A 20,159-nucleotide genomic window follows, 5' to 3' on the forward strand; every position below is an offset into this window, starting at 1 on the left:
TTTTCATAAAGTTTTGGGACTTAAAGACTGCCATTTTTCGACAGGAAACGCGTGATATAGTTTGTTCTATTAACACGTAAACGGAAGTTTAATCCATCTTAGAAATCATTTCAAGTTGAATTGAGGCATGCTATTTGGCATGCTATTGATACTTTGGTATCTGCAAAAAAAAACAAATTGTACGTTTTTGCGATGGTTTTAAACGAAAATGATGATTTTCAACAAAAAAAATCTTAAGCTTGTTTTTTTTTGAAAACTTCATAGAGGGCAGCCAGAACATTCAAGTTGGCACTGAAACGAGTTTTATTGTGATTTTCTATTCTTTAGTTGGTCTGACAAGTAAACTAGTCAACTTCACAATAAAAACTTAGTTGTTAATTATGGAATATAATAGTTTGATTACAAATACTTTACAATAATATAAAAAGCAAAAAAATGAAGAAAAAATTCCAAATAAATTAGTTGTTAATCATTGAATATGATAGTTTAATTACAAATACCTTACAATAATACAAAAATCAAAAAAATGAAAACAAATTTAAGCAGTATAGTTGCAGTATATTTTGCAGTATCGTTTTGCCGAGAAAAATCGTTTCGACTTTAATCGATCAATTTTATCCACAAAAAAAACACAATTAACCATGGAAAATATTTGAAGAAATACTTCGACCGTCGGAAACTTAAACTCAGAAACAAAATGGCAGTAAAAAACCACTTTGAGGTTTTGCGACCCAAGCATGCTACATTTTTCGACCGACTTGACCCGAAAATGTATGTTTCCACAGAATAAGTCTGCAAAAGTCTATATAGCTTCTGCAAAGCAAAAGTTCTGTTGTTTTCATTTGTTAAATTTTTAAGAGATGATAGCACTTGCACTGGATGTACTTGAACTTTGTTTTTGGTCTATCAATTTTTTTTGCAAGAACGTCTTAAAAATCGAAACTCGTTGCATTAAAATTTTAACATATAGTGTATGTTTTGAAAGTGTAATTTTCATGCTGTTTTATTCGGAAAAATGTAGCTTCTTGGACCTTCGTCTAAGATCTTTGTGGACCTGTGTTGCATTTTCTGAGTTCAACTGTGTTTTGATACTCTGTTTTGACTGTATTTGACTACACTTTGATTTTAGGTTACACTTAGTCTCGAATCTTTGTTAGACGTTGTGTTCAACTATGGTTCAATTTAGAGTTGGGCTGTACTGGATTCTCTTGCTACAACTTTCGCACCTTAAATGATGAAAACTGAAACCAAAAAATTACGAAAGTTGATTAATTTTACCAATGAACCTGAAGCGAATCTCTAGATTTTTAACACAAAATAGTAAAAAATGGAATTAAACGCATTCAAGAATTCACTTGGTCTCAGATTTGCGCAATGTACGCAGAAGAATGGCAACTATTTGAGGAAAAAATTGTTTCAGGCTGTGTTAAATGAGTCGGCTTTGTATGTATTGGCCTGTTTCGTGAGGACACAATTGATAGTAAATTAGAGAAAAGCAAAACTTGTCGAGGAGTTGTTTGCAATATTTTGTATTTTAATGCGAAGCCTTGAAGTTTCCGAAGTTTTCTTGAGTTTTTTTTCGGCTGAAAAAGAGACGGAACTATGGAAAAAAAATCTTTATAGCTTTAAAAAAACTAGCTTTACAAAAGAAGATCACAGGTGAAATGTTTTATGATCGAGCTACAAACAATGGTATTTTCCTGTTGGTTCAGAAAATTTAAAAATTTCCTCCAATAAGACTCAGTTAAAAAGTCGAAATATGATTGAATAAAAAACCACCCCAAACATAAATAATCCACTTTTTTCGAAAGTCGAAACAATAATATAAACAATTTGAAACAAGACTGCTCGCATTAGGGCAAAGCTAGAAAGTTCCAATTTCTTTTGAAGGTCTGACAAGAAGAGTTTGCTTATAAACAAATTGATGAAGGTGTCTAAAAATAAAAAAAAATGTTGAGATTTTTTTAAATTATCACCCCACACGCTATGTTAAATACAAATAAGTATGTTTTACTTAAGTATGTTAAATACAAATAGACCAACTAACATGTCTCAATCAGATTGGAATTACTTGTAACTTGGATTAATAGCACAAAATATCGGCCCCCTAACATCTTTAAACCCCCATAAACTTCAACTAAAACTTTCAAACGATGATCACAGGTGAAATGATGGTCTTTTTAAATTTGAGCCCAAGGCAACCATACTTTTCGAATGATATTAAAAAGTTCCGTAAAAAGGGGCTGGTTAAAAACTCGAAGTTTGTCTGGAGAAAAAACCACCCCGAGCACAAGCATTCCGCCACTTTTTCAAAAGTCGGAACAATAAATTGATTTCGTAATACAGAGCAACTAAGCGGCCATGCTTTGGAAGCAGCAGAAACATTTTTGCTGATATTCGTTGTTTTAATTTGAGGTTTTTATTTTTAAACCCCCCCTCCTCTGCTTATTGTTTGTTGAATTTACAGCATGGAGCGCAACAGATTTCTGAGGGACAAAGACATCAACCCCTCCCAGCAAAGTCTGCAGGTGGAACAGCTGGTGCGCAATCAGCAGAAGGAAAAGGCCATCCTAAAAGGCTATGCCATTCGTGTCACGTTCGCATTCGTACCCCAAGCACTGCGATACATCCTCGCATTGATGGTCAACACATAAGAGCTGTGAAATACAATAATAAAAAAATCAATTTTGCTTTTAGCGATTTAATTTATCAAAAATAGGACGGAAAAAGTGACCAAATCGAGCCGGTTATTTATAACTGGCTGAGCGTTTTTCTTCATTTTTCTAAAAGACAAAATTTTTGTTAACAAAAAATTGCTTTTCTTCCTCGCTAGATATTTTTTTTTCTAAAAGCAGCACTCATATTTATTCGAAGTAATATTCTTGGTTAAAGTTTTGGCAGGATTGTTTCGAATCAAACAAATTTTTTTTTGTTGAGGCAATGGAAACATTTTTTTAGTGAATGAAACAGAAAAAGTCTTTTTTTGAGTTCATCAGATTTTACTTCACAGCTCATTAGGTCATGATATCTAAGAATGGGCCACAGTCACTACTAGTCGGCCATACAATACCCGCCCTGCTTTTTAAGCAGTTCGTTCTCCTAGCTGTAATTGGAGCCGCTTGCTTCAGCTCTTTCATACACTGTTTCTCCCAGACGAAGCTGAAAGACGCGGCCAAGAAACTGCTCACGAAGCAACAACGTCCGAATCAAAACGACAACGGGGTCCTGATGGTGCGCCGCGACAGGCCCAATAGGCTTCGGGTGGCGACATCGACCCCACGGCTTACACCATTGTCGCCATCGCCGTCGCCGTCGCCGAACCTTCTGGCCAATGAAAAGTGACACCGCCCAGCTACTCGGAATGCGGAATTTTTGTGGAATGCTTGGCGGCAGTTTTATACAAGCTTTTTATGCGGTTTGCTGTGAATATTGTCAATAATATGCTTGTCGGTGAAGACTAATGAAGCAGGTATCGTCAATTTACCATAAAAATGGACAAAAACTCAAAATATTGATAAATTGTTCAATCATCAGATGAAGGGTCATAAGTTTGAACGAGCAAAATTCTTTTTCGAGGTCTTAAAAATTGTGGTATAGTCGACGATCCGACTTCCTAGAAGCAAAAGGCTCCCACTCCTTATGCTCAAGTAATTTTTTTATCTTTAAATTGAAAACAGATAAAAGACTAATGAATTGAACCTGATTACGAAAACGAGCATTTTTCTTTTAGCCCCCCCCCCCCTCTCAGGCGTCAGATCGTGAAATTGTAGTCCAAAATCTTACGACATCAAATTGAAAGAAACTAGCATCCTAACTACAATGGTATTATATATTTTGGCAGGAAAAATTATTAAACTTCAGTCTAATGTTGGAGGGGAAGTTTCAATTTTTGATGCAACTTTGAATGTCTTCAAAAAGCTTCTAGATTTTTCTTCTTGCAGTTTGATGTCTTGTAACATATCTATAATTTCATGGTGCATGTTGTCCCATTAGACATTTAATCAGATGTATAATCTTGCGTTCTGTAGCAAAAAAAAATGTTTGTTTCTTTCTCTTCAATTTATCTTGAAACTTCTTGAAAAAAGGCAGTCATCATGCTTGGATAAGGAGTTGGAAATCTTATTTGATCGGCTTTTCCTGACATTCAGAATTTCTTTAAGAGTTTAAAATATGATCTAAATGAAAGCGGAGAGAAGCAGTGATCCTTGATAGTTAAATGTAATACGGGTTCCACGACTTTCTACCCAGTCCAAACAACCCTATACCAACCCACCCAATACCTTTCTACCCTATGAAAGCAATTGAAACCTTTCCCGTACTGTCGAAGAATCCTTAACAGTACATTTCCGAACAAATCAAAGAACCATCAATATTGACCAAAGAATACAAAAGCAAGAAAACAAAAGCCTTAAAGCAACGATCCGGTGTGATGACTAGCGAAAGCATTAATTGCCGCACGTTCAAAATTGAGGAGAAAGCTGCGAGTCTCGGTGTTTATGTGATCGCTGATAAGCGCTTTGCTACCTTTTTGTATATGTGCTCTTTTCATTGAAAACAGTGCGTAAATGCACGGAGATAAATCCAGAGAAATGATTGTGGATTGTATTAAGTTGATAAAACTGAAAAGGGCAACCTTGAATGTTCTGTCGAAGAGCCAAACATCTTGATGTAATATCAGATTCTAGATTTTGTCGCAAACTTCAACGCCGCTATCGAAGACGCAAAAATTTTCTTGCTGCTTCGTTATGTCAAACTACCTAACGACAATTGGAAGCACTGTGGGTCTCTCATTTGACTTCGGTCGTTTGATGGCCCGATTAATCGCCGTCAGGCAAAGAAGAGCTAATTGAGCGGCTTTTTCTTCGGAAACAGACTGCAGACAAGTAGCTATAAAGCTGCTAGTGACTGGTACTTGCTGTGAGCTCCTGTTTCCGTTTCTGCACGAAAAATATTGTGTTTGAACGATAGGAAATTTCTTAGTGAGTGTGTTAAATTCTACGGATGAAAGGATCGTTAGCTCAGGTTATTGCTGTCGTTTTGCTTTTGTGGGACCCTCACCTTCCAGTGAAAGTTTCAGTTCTTTTTTCCTGTTTTTTAGTAAATTCAGGGCCACCAATTACATGTGTTTCTGATTCCGTTTGCATGAACCCCAAAACATTTGACTCAATTTTTTTTAAAAATTTCACTCCAAGGAAAACTGATATAACGAGATGAGATCTTTTATTTATCTATGGCATTAAAGTAATTTGGGATTTAAATCTGTTAATTGAGACAAATATCAAATGTTGAGGCTGAAACTGCTGCTTGTACCAGTCACTAGCAGCTTAATAGTTTTTTAGTAAACTCGTGGCCATAAATTACAAGTGTTTCTAAAATCCGTTTGCATAGACCCCAAATAATTTGACTCAAATTTTTAAAAGTTATTCCAGGTAAAACTGATATAACGAGATGAAATGTTTTATTTTTGTATGGGAATAAAGTAATTTGGGGTTAACACCTGTTAATTGGGACAAATTTCCATTTTTGTGGCTGAAATTGCTATCTAGTCTCTTGGACAAATTTTTTTAAATGGAAGACTCAATTTGAGTCCAAAAATTTGGACCTAAATGAACAAACACGTGCTGTTTTAATTCTTATTCTGATCAGCACTTCAAAAAATTACATTAATAATGTGTCAAATCGACACAAGTTAGATTTATAAATAGGTCAGATTAGGATAGATTAGATTGGTATAGTGTAATTGGTATGTAGGGTATAATAGCAAAGAGTAGAATGGTAGAACGTAGTTTGTAATAGGGTATATTGTCATGCCACCGTAATACAGTCTAAGTTAGAAATTGCAGGAAGAAATTTTTACTCAAGTCTAGCCAAAAAAAATTCGTTAATGGCATTGATTGCAATGAAAAACAAAGCAACAAAGTAGGTATAATATTTCCAGATAAGTACTTAAACTGACTTCATTAAAAAATTAATTTGATTCTATTAATTTGACTCCCTTAGAAAAATGTCATGCAATTTTGACATTTTTCTTCAGTAAGCGATCACTTCAACAAATACTGCTCATTATGCAGGGTTCCATCATGAAAACTTTTTTAACAGCACAGATTCATTTCATTTGAAAATCATGAAAAAATGCAGCACAACTGAGTTCTCAGAATTGCAGTGTTTTTTGTCGGTGATAGAAAGAACTAAAGTAACGAAATTAAAAAATCGGTCTAAATCTTTCCGTTGGAGTAAACCGTTACATAAAAATAAGGTAATAAGGTCAACGGTTGGTAAGTGGTGCAGTTATTTCTAAAGTATCTTATCTGCGTCAACATGGATGCAAAAAAAGCTATATCACGGCCAGTTTGTTGATTCTGTTGAAAAATAAAATTTCCACAATGTCATTCAAATTTTGAGTACTGTTAGAATATATTTTGGTGTTGAATATAAACTTGATAACAAATTGAGGATCTTTTTTCTCCGCCACGAAATTTCAATCCAAAAATTATGATATTTTCTGAAATTTGTACCATTCATATTTCAATGGTAATAGACATGTTCACTGAAAAATATCGGATCAAACTTCAATCAAACGCCGGAGATGATCAATAACTTCTGGATTGCTTTCGATTTTCATTTTCAAGTATTTTAACATATCTTTGGTACCTCGTTGTATGAGTAAATATTGAATCCGTACGGATTGGCAATTATCTCGATAACTCAATAGAGAATGAAAAGGTAACTGAAAGATAATCTTTTACCCGTTGCTATTGCCTAATCAATGCTCTCAGTTTACGGACTGGCCGTGATGTTCAAGGTCAGCTAACCTGGAGTACAATATATATAGATATGGAGTACAATATATATACAATATATATTCATATCTATATATATATATATATATATATATATATATATATATATATATATATATATTGTACTCCAGGTTAGCTGACCTTGAACATCACGGCCAATCCGTAAACTGAGAGCATTGATTGCTTATAAATATGTACATAAAAATTTATATGCACATCAACTGGTGAACGCCAATCCGGACGGATGACATTCCCCCTCTGACAACAAATTGAGTTGTGAGTCCAAGTGGGACTAAAATGAATTTTAATTTATTGAGTTTTTTGAGTCCTCGTGGGTCTTTTAGTTCTCTTTCCTTTCTGTGACCCTTCGAAGTTCCTCACCTTGCTTAATTCGGATTGTTTCGTCCCCCTCATCTTTTTTTTGTGTTCTTCAGTTGTTTCGATTTGTTCTTGCGCCGCCGTTTCCTATTGATCTTTCTTGCCATCTTCCTTTGCCACATCTAGTATTGTTGCTTTGGTTTGTTTTGTTGGGCTATCGATTAGAGATACGAAGTCCATCACGTTGTCAGTTTCATGTTGACTAATGGGTTTGATTGTCTCCAGAAATTCAACACATGCAATAAATTCATGTGAGTTTTCTTGAAAACCCATCTCGTTTAAGAAATTTCTTAATGCTGCTGGATTGGTTTTGTTTCTTCTGTATTAGTCTGGTTGGTTTCTCGTGTAATGTAATGGTGAATTGCTGTTTTTATACTGTTTATCGGGATTGGATTTCCTAATGCCTTACCCAACGTTAACCATCGCGCCCTTGTCGAATTTTTTGTCGCTTCTGTTTGTGCTGTTTGAGATTGTGGCTGTGGAGGTGGCTTTTTGACGTCAATCCCGTCAATTCCAGCTTGTTTTGGAGTCGGTTTCCCTCCCGATCGTTTGCCGGTTTGTGTTTTCGCCTCTTAATTACTCGGATTTCCTTCGTGTTTGTTGTTCCTTTTGGACAGTTTCCTGGGTAGCCCGTCTTATCGTCCTCCGCAAGTTTTGGATATTGCGTGGCGTTCGGTTGTTTAATGTCTGATATACTCTGTTGTGTGGTCGTCGTTCCTGTCTCGGTTTGGGTTTCCGAGTTTGTAAGTTTAAGTTCTGGTATTTTCTGCAATGGTTCTCGTTTAATGTTTACCTCGCTTTCTGACCAACACTGCAGATTGTGCAATATATCTTGGGCAATGGAGGGTACATCTTTTTTTTTCCGATCTCTTCCGGTGCAATGACGGCAATACTGTGCCTTTTGGACAATAATTTTGAATAATTTTTCAAATAAGTCTAGCATCGCGGCTGCACTAGTTGCGTGAGATTTAGATTGTTTGTCAGAGCTGTTGTTTGTTTTTCGTCTATCATTAAGCAGTCCTACTTTACGTGCAGGCGAGTACCCGTAAGCCTCAATTCCTCCCAGTCTCTTTTCTTGTTGAGAATGACGATTGGTTTAAAATTTCTATCTCTGCGGGTGTCTGATTACTATTACCGTTTGGAGGTTTCTTCGGTTTAATGGCGTGTCTTCCTCCGTTTCCGTGGCTGTTCCTTGGTCCATTAAAGCCATTACGCTCGCTACTATCATCTCGGGACTGGCTTCTAGTTGTTGAGTGTGGCTGGTCAATTTCGGTGGCGCCTGGTACGGGTTTGTCTCCTCCATCTGTTGTTGAGATGGGTCTACCCTGCTCACGCAATAATCATATTGCTCGTTGACTTCAACCGTCAAATCTGTTTGGGACTGTACGCCTTATCGTAGTCTTTGTTTGTGACTCCTTTAGTTGTGTTGTCGTTTGAGTTGAAGAAGTTGTTCCTTTGAGGTTGTCGGCCCTGTATATTGGTTTTTCTTGCGTGGTGGTTTTTCTCGAATCTCCTCGTCTATATCCTTGGGTGGGCTGGTCAGCTTTTCTGAGAACAACGTTTTTGGTAAGTTCTTCGATTGATTTAATTGCTTCACGTGCATCCTTGATTCGTATTGGGCTCTTCCAGGTTTTTTGCGGTGAGGAACTCCAGCATTCCTGGGTCGTTATTGTTGTGCGGCGGTGATATCGTGGATCTGATAGGCTCTCTTCTCTATCAGATTATCCTTGCAAAGTTATCTCCGTTTGTGTTCCTCGTGTTGTATTCAACTGCTTTTGTTTTCCGCTGCATCTTTCTCGCGCCGATTCTGGGGTGAACTCTCCTTTAAATCCCTTGTTTTCAGTTCTTCGACTCGAATTTTTGTTTGTGAAATCAATTGATTTTAACGTTTCTGGTGAATGCTGATTTCTGGATGTAAATATGCTCGAATGATCGATCGTTTTTGCTTAGTTTTTTTTCTGACTGTGATCGGTATGCTTGGATTGTTTGAAATGAACTTGAGGTTGCTATTGAGTGGTTAGTTTCCTTTCAATTTCCGCGCGCGTTTCGATCAGCCGATTCGGCGCTTGATTCTGATTGGCTAATTGGTTTAGAATAACATTGTCAATCATTGCAAGATTGAAAATGAATAAGTTAATTGAAGGTACTACAAGCTCTTCATCGTACTCACCGGGGTAAAGCTAATACTACCGGATTACTCGAGATGTAAGCTATTAGTCCATTTTTTTTTGCGTCAAAGTTAAATGGGATCAAACGATCAATCTATCTAGTCAGCCTACTTCGACTGGTTTTTGATCTTTCACGGGAGTTTAATGCGCTGATTAAAGCATGACTGTAAAAATTTTTCGAACAAGGAATATTTGAAGTGTGTATTGCCCCTACGACCCCTAACAATTCCAACTCATATACGGAGTATTCTTCTTCTAGTGAGCTTAGAAGTTTGTCACCCAACCTTCATCTAGTAATTGTTCAAGTAATTATTATATACAGAAAGATGTAATTGTAATTATGTATATCAACTGGTTATTGCCAATCCAGGCGGATGACAATATCTATAGTCTGTCTATTGGCGCATGCTTCTCAAGAGTAAAATATTCAGTGGTATAACTTTGTTCTCTCTAGAAAAATCACTTTGTTAATCTTTCAAAACTTTATTTTAAAACTTCAAGAGGTCAGTTTTGCTATGAGAATGAAAATTACCAGTCAATTTGACCTGAAATTCGAAAACAAAATTTTTTTTGGATTGCGCGTTGGTAGTGGAACAACTATTCAAATTGAAGGGTACATTGGTGTTCCAAAAAAGTGAAGATTAAGTTTTCAGGATATTCAGATGTTTTTAAAGCTTTTTGCGCCTTCTCAGTTATATGGCGCAAATTTATCAACTGTCATTTCAGCAGCTTCTTTTTTCAAAGAAAACACATTTTTTTGTTACTGCATTTAACTTCAAAAAATCACTTTTTTCAAACTATTAGGTTTAGCATTATAATCAAATTTTCAAAAAAAAGCTTGGTTTTGCGCCGTATTTTGTGCCCAAAATTAATATTTTCAAATTGTTTAAGTGAAATTTAAGAACTTAAAGCTCAAATATGATTAGTTGGAATGAATGCTAAAAAAAGTTTCAAAATGTTTTTGTATTTTTTGTCGAGTCAAATAAAAACTAAAAAGTATTTTTTACTTTGTTCTCATTCCATCCTATTCGATAAATTTTAGCACCTGATTTTCGGCGGAAACACGCATTTGAATGTCAGCATGTTGTCATATTTTTGCGGTCATTTTTTTTTATATTTCAAAAAATGGAACTGTTTGAGTTGGTGCTTAACGTTTTGGGTCATTGTACTTAATCAAACCTTATGTACTTAGAAGCGCTCGACTAGTAACTTTAGCGCGTTACCTCAACTATATTTGGGGAAAAAGGTCAATTTCAATCAATCAGACTAAAGCTTTTTCGTTTCTTTTTTTATGTTTTATACTTGCAAATTTAGGCAGAGTAACTAAAACGATCCAATTTTTCTCAAAAGTTTTAGAAAATGATGAAAGAGCATTGACCATTTTATAACGTTTTCGGGCTATTTTTTACGTATTCAAAAAATCAAGCAGTAATTGTTCCGACTTTCGAAGAAAGTGACGGATTACTTCTGCTCGGGTGGTGATTTCTCCAGACCAATTTCGATTTATTAATTAGTCAATTTTGAACAAAATTTTTTATACCATATGAAAGATATTGACGTCTCAAGCTGAAACTTAAAAAGATGTTTTAGTGGTTACTGTTTTTTTTTATTTAATGGGGTTGAAAAGCTGCCAACTAAGCTAAATTGGGGCAATTGACGCGCAAAATTTTCGGGATAATAAAGCGTAAGCATCTATCTTGGTATTATTTGATTTTATTAATATGCTATAAGACGCTAATAACTGAGTTATAACCGAGGTGGTTAACTCATAGAGTAATTTCGGATAGGGTACACCGTCTGCTCGTCACGCTATCTTATTTTCGGCCGGATAGATTCGTGCAACTTCTTAGTCTAATACCGATCCTAATCTTACTCTTATACTTATCTAGTCTCAGGTTGTTTAACTAGTCTCTGCTAGGCTCAATAGATCTAGGGTATACTGGTTTATTGCGGCTGCTGAAGTTCTCTTGGAGAGTCAACTAATTTCTAAGTTAAATTCAAATCTCTCTGGTGCTGAAATTACAAGTAATTTCAGCACTTACAAATAAGTGGGTTGTTAGTTAGATGGATCATGATTGGTTAATATTAAATACTTTACAATGGTAAAATATCTAATTTATCCAATCATAAAATGTAGTTTAGATCAGGTTCCACCCATCCGGGTTTTACAGAGTTTTTTAGAATAGTCTTTCTGTAATTCAAAGGATGGATGATGGACGTTGGTATTTGGCGAACATCATAATTCTTCTGGGTTTTTGTGTTAGAGAAGTTCCAGGTTCAATCGCTGTGTCTTCTCATGACAACGACTGGGTTTTCGCAACAAACTCAAATCTGATTTCAGAATGGTTGCTATGACAGGTTTTTCTGTTCCATGTAGAGAACTTCTTTTGGGTTGACCTTGTCTGGGAATGGCGTGGAGATTGTGCGTGGATGGGATGCCTGGTTACTCGGATCTGTACGTATACTTGAACATCGAGGTGGTCATTGGTCTAGTTCAATGAAGTCCTTTTCTGCGAAGTCAAGTCGTACTCTAAATCCTTTGAGTTGTGATTGTGGGCGGCATATTGATTGTGGTTGGCCATTCTTTTCCGAGTGTAGTGGGGTCATTTTGTCTTTGGATGTTCGTCTTTGGTGTTGTATGCTGATCTATATACTGCAAGGTATAATTTACATTTTATAAAATTTTTATTAGTTTGGTGTTTTAATTATGATTTTGGTTAGTTGTTTTCACAAAAGCTTTTTGTTCTAGTTCAGTTATTTTGAAGAGTTACTCACCCTTGAGTACCTCTTATTAAAAATAGAAGTGTGGTCACAAAGCGTGGATGTAGCGCGGTGGGTTAGGCCGGCTATAGAGCATGCTCAGGACGTCCTCTCTGGTGGGTTAGGCCAGGAGTGGGAGTATGATTTCGTGCGGTTTCTGTGAGAGGTCCTGTTATGTGATAACGTTTTATGTTGGGTTTATTGTGGTTTTTCTTATGTTTCGTTGGTTGTGTCCTTTTTTCAAAATTCAAATTGTTTTTGGTATGGGTTTGTCTTTCGACTTTTTTGTGTTTTATTATTTCTTTCTTAGACTTTATAATAGTCTTCAAAAGAATAAATTATCCAGTTTTAAACTGGGTTAATCCGGTTTGGGTACCGTTGGTTTCCTTTTCTTAGTCATGCTGTTATTCTATGTGTTGTGGTGTTTAGTAAGCTGCGTTGGTTAGTTTTGTTTAGTATATAATTCCTTTCCAACCGGGTTAAAGGAAAGTTTGAAACTTGTTATCGTGTGTTAGAGTTGTTGAGTGTGAAAGCTTGAAACTGAAATTCATTATTTAAACAATTCTTCGTGGGCAAGCTGTGCGAGTATGGATAGAATTCTTGTGCGAGTGAATGGAATATCAAAAGGTTAGTACTGCATTTGCGTTTTATCAATTTACTACATAGAATTTCAATTTTACTGCTAGTTTTGGGGAAAAATTAAGTTACAAATTTTCATCATTATTAGAATTACTGCTTTTAGGGAAATAATTTATAAATTAATTTACTACATTGGTATGAATTTTATTGAATTTATCTAGTGTAAAATATTAATAGAGTTTTGAAGAATTTGAGGAAGTTTTCGATTTTTTATCTTTCTTTATTGTATTTTGCAGATGATCGTGAGATAAATAAAACATGGATAAAGAATGGTTAGTGGTTTATTTTAAATTTATTAGTTAAGAATATGTATAAATTATACTTACCTGTTAGTCGTCGAGGAAAAAACCGTGGGGGAAAATGTCGTGGATTATGTCGGAATTTGTTAGTAACTTTGCTAGTATGCGAATGATGTTTTTAGTTTGAAGCAGTGGCCAAAGCAATTGAAGTGCTTTAATGGTTTTTAGTTCTTCAGTGCCAACTGCAAACTCATAAGGTGTGTTTTGGATGAGATTATATAATTTGTGGTTATATTTAGTGTTGTGGATGAATTCTAATATGGGGATTTCTATAGGTTGAACAAATTCATGTGGGATAAGGAAGGGTCTGGATTCTTCTGCGTTGAAGGTCTTTGTGATGGGACAAAAAAAATACATTTGGGTTATGGGATCATAATTGCGAAGAATACCGTGAAGGTTAGTATCTTTGATGCAATATGTGAAGTTAAGAAAAAATGGTGAAGTGTACTTAGAGTTAATAAATTGAAAACGGTGGTGTGGTTGTCTTGATGGAGTGTGTAGATCAAAGTGATTTTGTATGAAGCGATAATATGTATATGTGTGGGTTTGTTTAGTGCGTAACATAATGTCGTGTGAGCAGTGCAAATCTCGTTCGTGTGGTGCAAGGAAATGAAAGGTTAGTGAAAATAATTGAAATTTTTCTTTAAAACTTTCGTAAGCTTGTGTGTCGGTTAGTGCTTCAGAAATGATGTGGTCGAATTTGCGATCAAATATATTGAGTGTAAATACATATGGTGTTTTGATGAAAAACTTTTCTGTGATTTGTGGGTTAGCAAAACAGTCATCATCTAAAAATTGGTCTTGGTTAGTTCGTATGATGTTGTGATCGTAATATTCTAGCGTGTATTCGTTAGCTCGGGGTGCAGTGTATGTTTTTAGTGACTTTTTATATCCTATATAAGTAAATTGTCTATGTGTTAGTGGTGTGGTGAGTCGATATAGCATATCTTTATTTCTTTCTATATCGATGTGAGTATTAGATAAAGGTAGGCAAAGGGGGTTAGTAAAATGATAATATGATTTCCATTGAAGTGTAGGCATTAAAACGTGTTCATCTACAAAACTGCGTGTGTTGTTAGTGTCGTTAGGGGTATTCAAAGTATACTGTGGAAAAGAGGGTAGGGTGATGGCTAAAAAATCTTTCGTGTTAGTGTGATTTGGATGATTAATATATTCACGGGCTGTTCCTGGTTTTGTTGGAAATGGATGGTTCGGGAATTTTCTTTTGAAAGTGCGATAAGCTCTATTAGTGCTATTTGATGATTCGGTGGATGTGGAGGATGGTGCTAATGATGCGGTATAAGCTGAAGAGGGTGTAGGGGTAGGTGGGTTTAATGATTCTATTGTGGATGAAATCTGGTTTATAGTGGAATTTTCAAGGTGGAAGGGTTGTTGTTGTAGGGTGATAAAATTATCTAGTTCCTGGGAGATTTGGGGAGTATCTGGAGAATTGGATGATCGGTCTGAATGAAATGAAGAGTAGGTTGGGGTGACTTGCGAAGCATAAGAGGGTGTAGAAATGGATGGGAGTGGGTTATTTGGCGAGATTGGTTGAAAAGGGGGTTTTGAAAAAACTGAGGAGTTGGTTTGAAAATTATTGGATGGAGATGGTTCAGAGTCTGCAAATTCATCAGGGTTTCAATATCTGGGTTATTGAGTTGTGAGATGGAGTACAAAACTGAGATATGTGAATTAGTGTCTGAATTCAAGCCTGATGTTACATTATTGGTTGGGAAATCGGGTGGCGGGAAAGCAAAAAGTGGAATTATTGTAATTGGAGTGTTGAGGTTGGTCGGGTGGGAATTTGAGCGGTGTAGGGATCCAAGTTGTCGGCTCATCGTGGGCTAAAAAAAATATTATTTTGAGACTGAAAAGCGGTGGTATGGGGTTGTTCTTTATTTTGTTCATTTGTATTTTCATCTAGTGGATGGTGTGTCATTATATGTTGAATGGGACTTTGTGATATGGTTGGTCTAAAATTTGGATTATGTGTTATTGCTAAATTTCGAAAATTTCGTGGGACTAGTGATAGTGGATGGTTATGTGGTAGGGGTGGTAACTGTGGTGCTGTAGGCGTTATGTCTACATTGTTATGTTCTTCGTCGTATGTGTTCTGTCTTGTTGCTATTTTTGTGTTGTATTCTTTTATTTGTGCGTCTAAAAGAATTTTGTTTATTGATGATGAAAAAATTCCAAAAAATCCTGCAAATAGTATGCGTGCTACACTTGCTTGTCTATTTACTTGTGTGTGTATAGCGCATGTATTATAGATTCCTTTTAAAAGCGAAAAAAGAAATCCTATAAAGTTAAACATTGCGTATAAAATAGTTAATTTTTCTAAGATGCAGTAGGGCCATCCTAGAAAATCGAGAATTTCATTTTTTAGTGTAACAAAGCTAAAAATATTTATAGGTGAAATATCTTGTGGTCTATATTTTTCACCGTTTAGATATATATAGTCTTTAATGTCTTTAAAATATCCGCTATAGTCTTGTGTATAAATATCTGCAAATCCTGCGGTTTCGGCAAGTTTGCGTAAGTTTTGGTCAATTGATTGTCTTTGTATAGTGTCCATTTGTGTTAATAATTCTTGGAATTGTTGTGTTCTAATGTGATGTTGGATATCGGATTTTGAATATATTCCAATTGATTGTAGGTCAATATTTGGGTTTCGAGCAATAGCTCTGATGCTTTCAGGTGAAAATTTTTTGAGTGATTGCATTAATGTGGGATATGGGGTAAGAAGGTAATATTTATCTTCATCAGGGTTCAGTTGAACTACATTGTGGCTATTTTCTGATCCACATGGGACTGCGGTATCCCAAAAATAGGTTCGTCTTGAAAGCGTGTCAACGAAATGTACTTTATTCTTATAAAAGATAGGGATTCTTTTATAGCATCGTTTATCTTCAAAAACATATAGTGGTGATACTTTTTTGGTACAGGTATAAAACCATAAAATGTTTCCTTCATAGTCTAAAAAATGTGATCTATTTCCTGATAGTAAATATCCTGCGTAGGGTATTTTTAATACTGCTAGTGCAAGTGATTGTAGGATTTGTGTCCTTTCTAATTCGCATAGTTGGTGAAGTGTTTCTAATTCAGAGAGTGACATTTTTTGAAAAATTAGGCTAATTGTGTAGTCTAATTTCATATCTAGGTGAATATCATAGTGGATGTTACCGAAATATGTACTATTCATTAGTGATAGTTCTTGTAAACGTGTGCTTCTAGTGTTATGGGGCTTTAGATGTCCACCAGGTTGACTTTTACTTTTTTGAAAATCAACTGGTATATATGATGTTCCTTCGTTTATGGGTGACTTGTGGCGTATGGGTCGATTTTTACTTTTCCAGTGGTCATGTCGAATCCTTTTTCGTATTCAACTAATATCTCGGAGTATTGTGTTTTGTGAAGTGGATTTCTGTATTTACATGCAAGTTCTGTTTCTTGATATATTTGAAAACGTGTCAATTTATTTTCTATATTGTGTATGTTTCTAAAATTAGAACTTTGTCTTCGTGATGGATGGACTTGTTCATATGGAATTGATTGTATAAAATATTTTATCATACGAGCGTGTATTTTTGCTACTTGAAATGTTGTACATGTGTCTTCGGGGAACCAAACAATTGTTGCTTGTGTTCGTGTTGTAGGGTCACAATAGCCTTGATCGTTTTTACAGGGTAATCTAATTCCTTGATAGATCATTGTGTTGTCAGATAAATCGCGTGTGAGTTGTATTTTTTCGAGTTGTATTTTCCAATCGAAAAACATGATTTCTTGATATCCTTTATTTTTTGTGTCTGCTTTGCAGTTTGATGGGTCATTTATACCAATGTGTGGTATCCAGTGTTTATCGTGTATATCATAAGTTAATCTTCTTTAACTCGTTTTTACAATCTTCGGGATTGAGATGTAAAAGTCGTTCGATATTACTCTGGTAGAATGCTTCGTGGTCAAGTCGGTTTTTATTTCCATTTGAGACTTGTGAACAATGTACTTTCTTTTCGGAAAATGTTGCTGTGAATTTATATCCTATAACTGTTGTTGCTCGGGCTTTTGAATAAAGTGTCGCTCATACATTTGTTGTTTCTATGGCTTGTGGTTCTGTTTCGCATTGTGATACTTGATTTATTGCATATTTGTGTAGTGTTTTTTGTTCGTTTTCTTCACAATCGTAATGTGTTACTAATAAATCTTGGGGTCCTGTGCGGGGGGAAGGGTTTATGTTTTCATTTGAGGTTATTAGAAAAAGGAGTTGGAGAAAAATTAAAATTTTTAGAATATACATGTGTATGACAATCTTGAGTATGGGTTATAAAATGTGATGTAACCAATTGTTTTTTTGGTATATCTGTCGTATTTGTATATCACTTCAGTTGTTATAAACGGTGGTGGTAGGGATTGAGCTGTTATATTTGGTGGGTTTAATGGATAGGGATGTTGAGTAATGTTGTTTAATTTAACCGTGATTTCGAATTTTAATTGTAGACTATTTTGTTGGAGTATTTGGATGTTATGATCACGAATGTCTTCGTGAATGTCTTGTCTATATTTTAGTCTATTTAGTGCCCAGTTGTGGAGTCGGTTACTTTCAGGGTGTTGTCCAAATAATGGTGGAGGTGCTGTGAATGTATTCCAGTCTAGTCTTAAAGGAATGTTTGTTGATGATTGTTCTCGATATCTAGCGTCGAGGTTATTTGGGAAATTTAAGTTAAAAGGCGGTGGTGAAATCTGACTGATTGATGGTGTTGATGGTAGTGATAATGTTTCTGGTAGTGATGAGGATGTTGTTGTATCCGTAGAAATATCTATTGGATCATTGATTAAATTTGGTTCACCTTGTGTGAATGAATGTGTTGTCCAATATGGTAGTCGTGATGTTTGGTTTGTAGGGTTAAAGGGATTTTCACGTATTTGTTCAGATGTTGGTGTTGAACCTAAGTAATCTGAGGGTAGGCTTGAGGTGCTACGTTGTGAAAGAAGCGTAGGGGTTTCTGGTAATATACCGATGGGGTTTTCTGGAGTACTTTGTGATGGGGATTGAGGTATATCAAAATGAACTCGGGGAGTTTGAAAATTTCTGTTTCGTCGAGGATGTATAATTTGTCTATTTATTTCGACTGTATTTTGGTTTTGACTAGGATTTCGTATTCTACTTAATTCTTGTGGTAGTGTTGGGTATAAGTTATATGTTGGTTCGCTTAAAGGTGCTTGTCGTTGAACTGGTTCTAGTGGTTCAGATAAGCGAGCGTGTCGTTCTTCAAAGGTATATGGGTTATCTTGAAAAGAAATTCGTGTGGATGTTTGGGGGTTTTGGGTATTTGAAGATGGTGTTGGGTTATCTTGGGATGATGTCGGTGAAGACTGACTGAGTGATTGTTGGTTAGCAATTTTTGATGGTTTTTTATTTATTCTTTTAGTGGAAAAATTTATGTTTATTATAGTATTCTTCTAGAAAAAGAATTAGGAGGATTGTTGCTAGGGCGAATGTGATGATTGCTTTCTTTATACATTTGCATATTGTCAAGATGAGGGATGATAGAAATGTTATAAAAATTACAAATCGTAAAAAAATATCTGTTCTACTAAAAATGGTTCGTATCATTTAGATAAGTTTTGTGAATCGTACCTGTGGATATAGTCAATAGCTTTTGAAAGCTGGAGGTATAGTTCAAATATGGAATAGAAAGTTAAAAAAATTTTGCAAAAAATGATTAAGATTATTACAAAAGATTCTAAGGTATCAAAAAGAAATATGATTAAAAGTTTAAATATCGTTAAAAAGTTTATGAGAATGTTAAGAATTATGTTGACTGGTCGAGAGAAGAGCATTTACGAAATGGCTTCTCGATCGAGTATTTGTTGTTGTTTGAGGCAATTTTCAAGTGTGGTCGAATTATTTATTGGTTTTTTGACAAGTGGGTTGAGTTTTGTGAAAAATTGTTGGGGGCGAATTTTATGGTGATCGGGAGGTCTTCTTTGTCTTTATTTTTATTTGTCAAGTGATCTGGGGTATTTTTGAGATTTTTATACTTTAGGCTAATGAAAATGGTCGTTCTTTTACTTTAGGCTAATTTAACATATTTGTTTGGGGGGTATTTGAGATCGGAGTTGGGGAAATATTGTTGATCTTTGGGTTATTAGATAAGGGAGGGTTATGATATTATGGTGGTATTTATTTTAGTTGTCAAGTTGGAGTGGTTTGCTTATTTTTGACCTGGAGGTCGCAAAGTTATAGTTATAGATATGCCTGGAGTTTAATATCGTTCGTCTGGTTGGAAGGTGATGGATTGGATGAATCCTATTGGCTAAATTTGAACTAGAATCGTTGCTTGTTTGTCAGCATGTTATTTTGAAAAATGAAAGTTCAAAATATTTCAGAGGTGCAAAGATTATGAAATATAAAATTAAAGCTGTTTTTGAAATTCGACTTTCTTTAATATTTTAGACTGTGGAATGAATGTTTTATAGTTTTTACGTGGTTGACTTCTAAGTCGTGATGACTCTCTATGTTCTGATTTGTCGATTTGTTCTTGGGGTATTATTTTTTCTGTCAATTTTCTATTTTTTCTTTCATTGTGAGGTATATTTTGATCTAGCTTTTTTGTATTGTTTTTCGTTATAGTTGATTTTTTATTTTGGTTTTCGAGATGAATATCATGTTGTTCTTTTGTTTTATTCTCCGTATGTGGTGGGGTATTTTGAATAACTTTTAAACCTGTGAAAGAATATAATTGAGTTAGTTCGCGTAGTGCGTATTCTTTTGGGTAATAAGGTAATAGGTTGTTCCGGTGTTGAACAATTTCTTTTTTGTTTGAGTCGGTAATTTTATATGTGACATCAGTGGGTTTGGCAATTATTTGGTATGGTCCTTTTCGAAGGGGTTGTAATTTTTTAGAGATTCCTTTTTGAGTGTTAAAATTGGGTATTAAAACAAATGTTCCAATTTTTAAATCGGAGGCTGGTGTAAAGCGTGAATTTATTTGTTCATTAATGTTTTGTCTTTGTAACAACTTTTTTGTTACATTTTGGTAAATTTCATTGTGTTTTTTATCTCTGTTTAAAATCCATTCGGTGTGTGTACCGGAGGCTAATTTAAGAATTTGTGG

At 35.2% G+C, this 20,159-nt stretch overlaps 2 protein-coding genes across 3 annotated transcripts in view; one reads left to right on the forward strand and one right to left on the reverse strand.

Moving 5' to 3' along the window:
• LOC134844577 (5-hydroxytryptamine receptor 7-like) overlaps positions 1–3,632 on the forward strand; it is a 35,183-nt gene extending 31,551 nt beyond the window's left edge. For both annotated transcript variants that reach the window (XM_063861317.1, XM_063861316.1), the window contains exons 7-8: positions 2,468–2,642; positions 3,019–3,632. In XM_063861317.1, the coding sequence (XP_063717387.1) occupies positions 2,468–2,642; positions 3,019–3,342 (499 nt within the window). In that variant the 3' untranslated portion in view covers positions 3,343–3,632. The remainder of the gene's footprint in view (positions 1–2,467; positions 2,643–3,018) is intronic.
• Positions 1–20,159, reverse strand: part of LOC134843582 (ankyrin repeat and SOCS box protein 8-like) — a 349,755-nt gene that overhangs the window by 103,222 nt on the left and 226,374 nt on the right. The gene's annotated exons all lie outside the window — the stretch shown is intronic.

This window comes from Symsagittifera roscoffensis, chromosome 4 (assembly GCF_963678635.1).
Source record: "Symsagittifera roscoffensis chromosome 4, txSymRosc1.1, whole genome shotgun sequence".
NCBI classification, from domain to species: Eukaryota; Metazoa; Xenacoelomorpha; order Acoela; family Convolutidae; genus Symsagittifera; species Symsagittifera roscoffensis.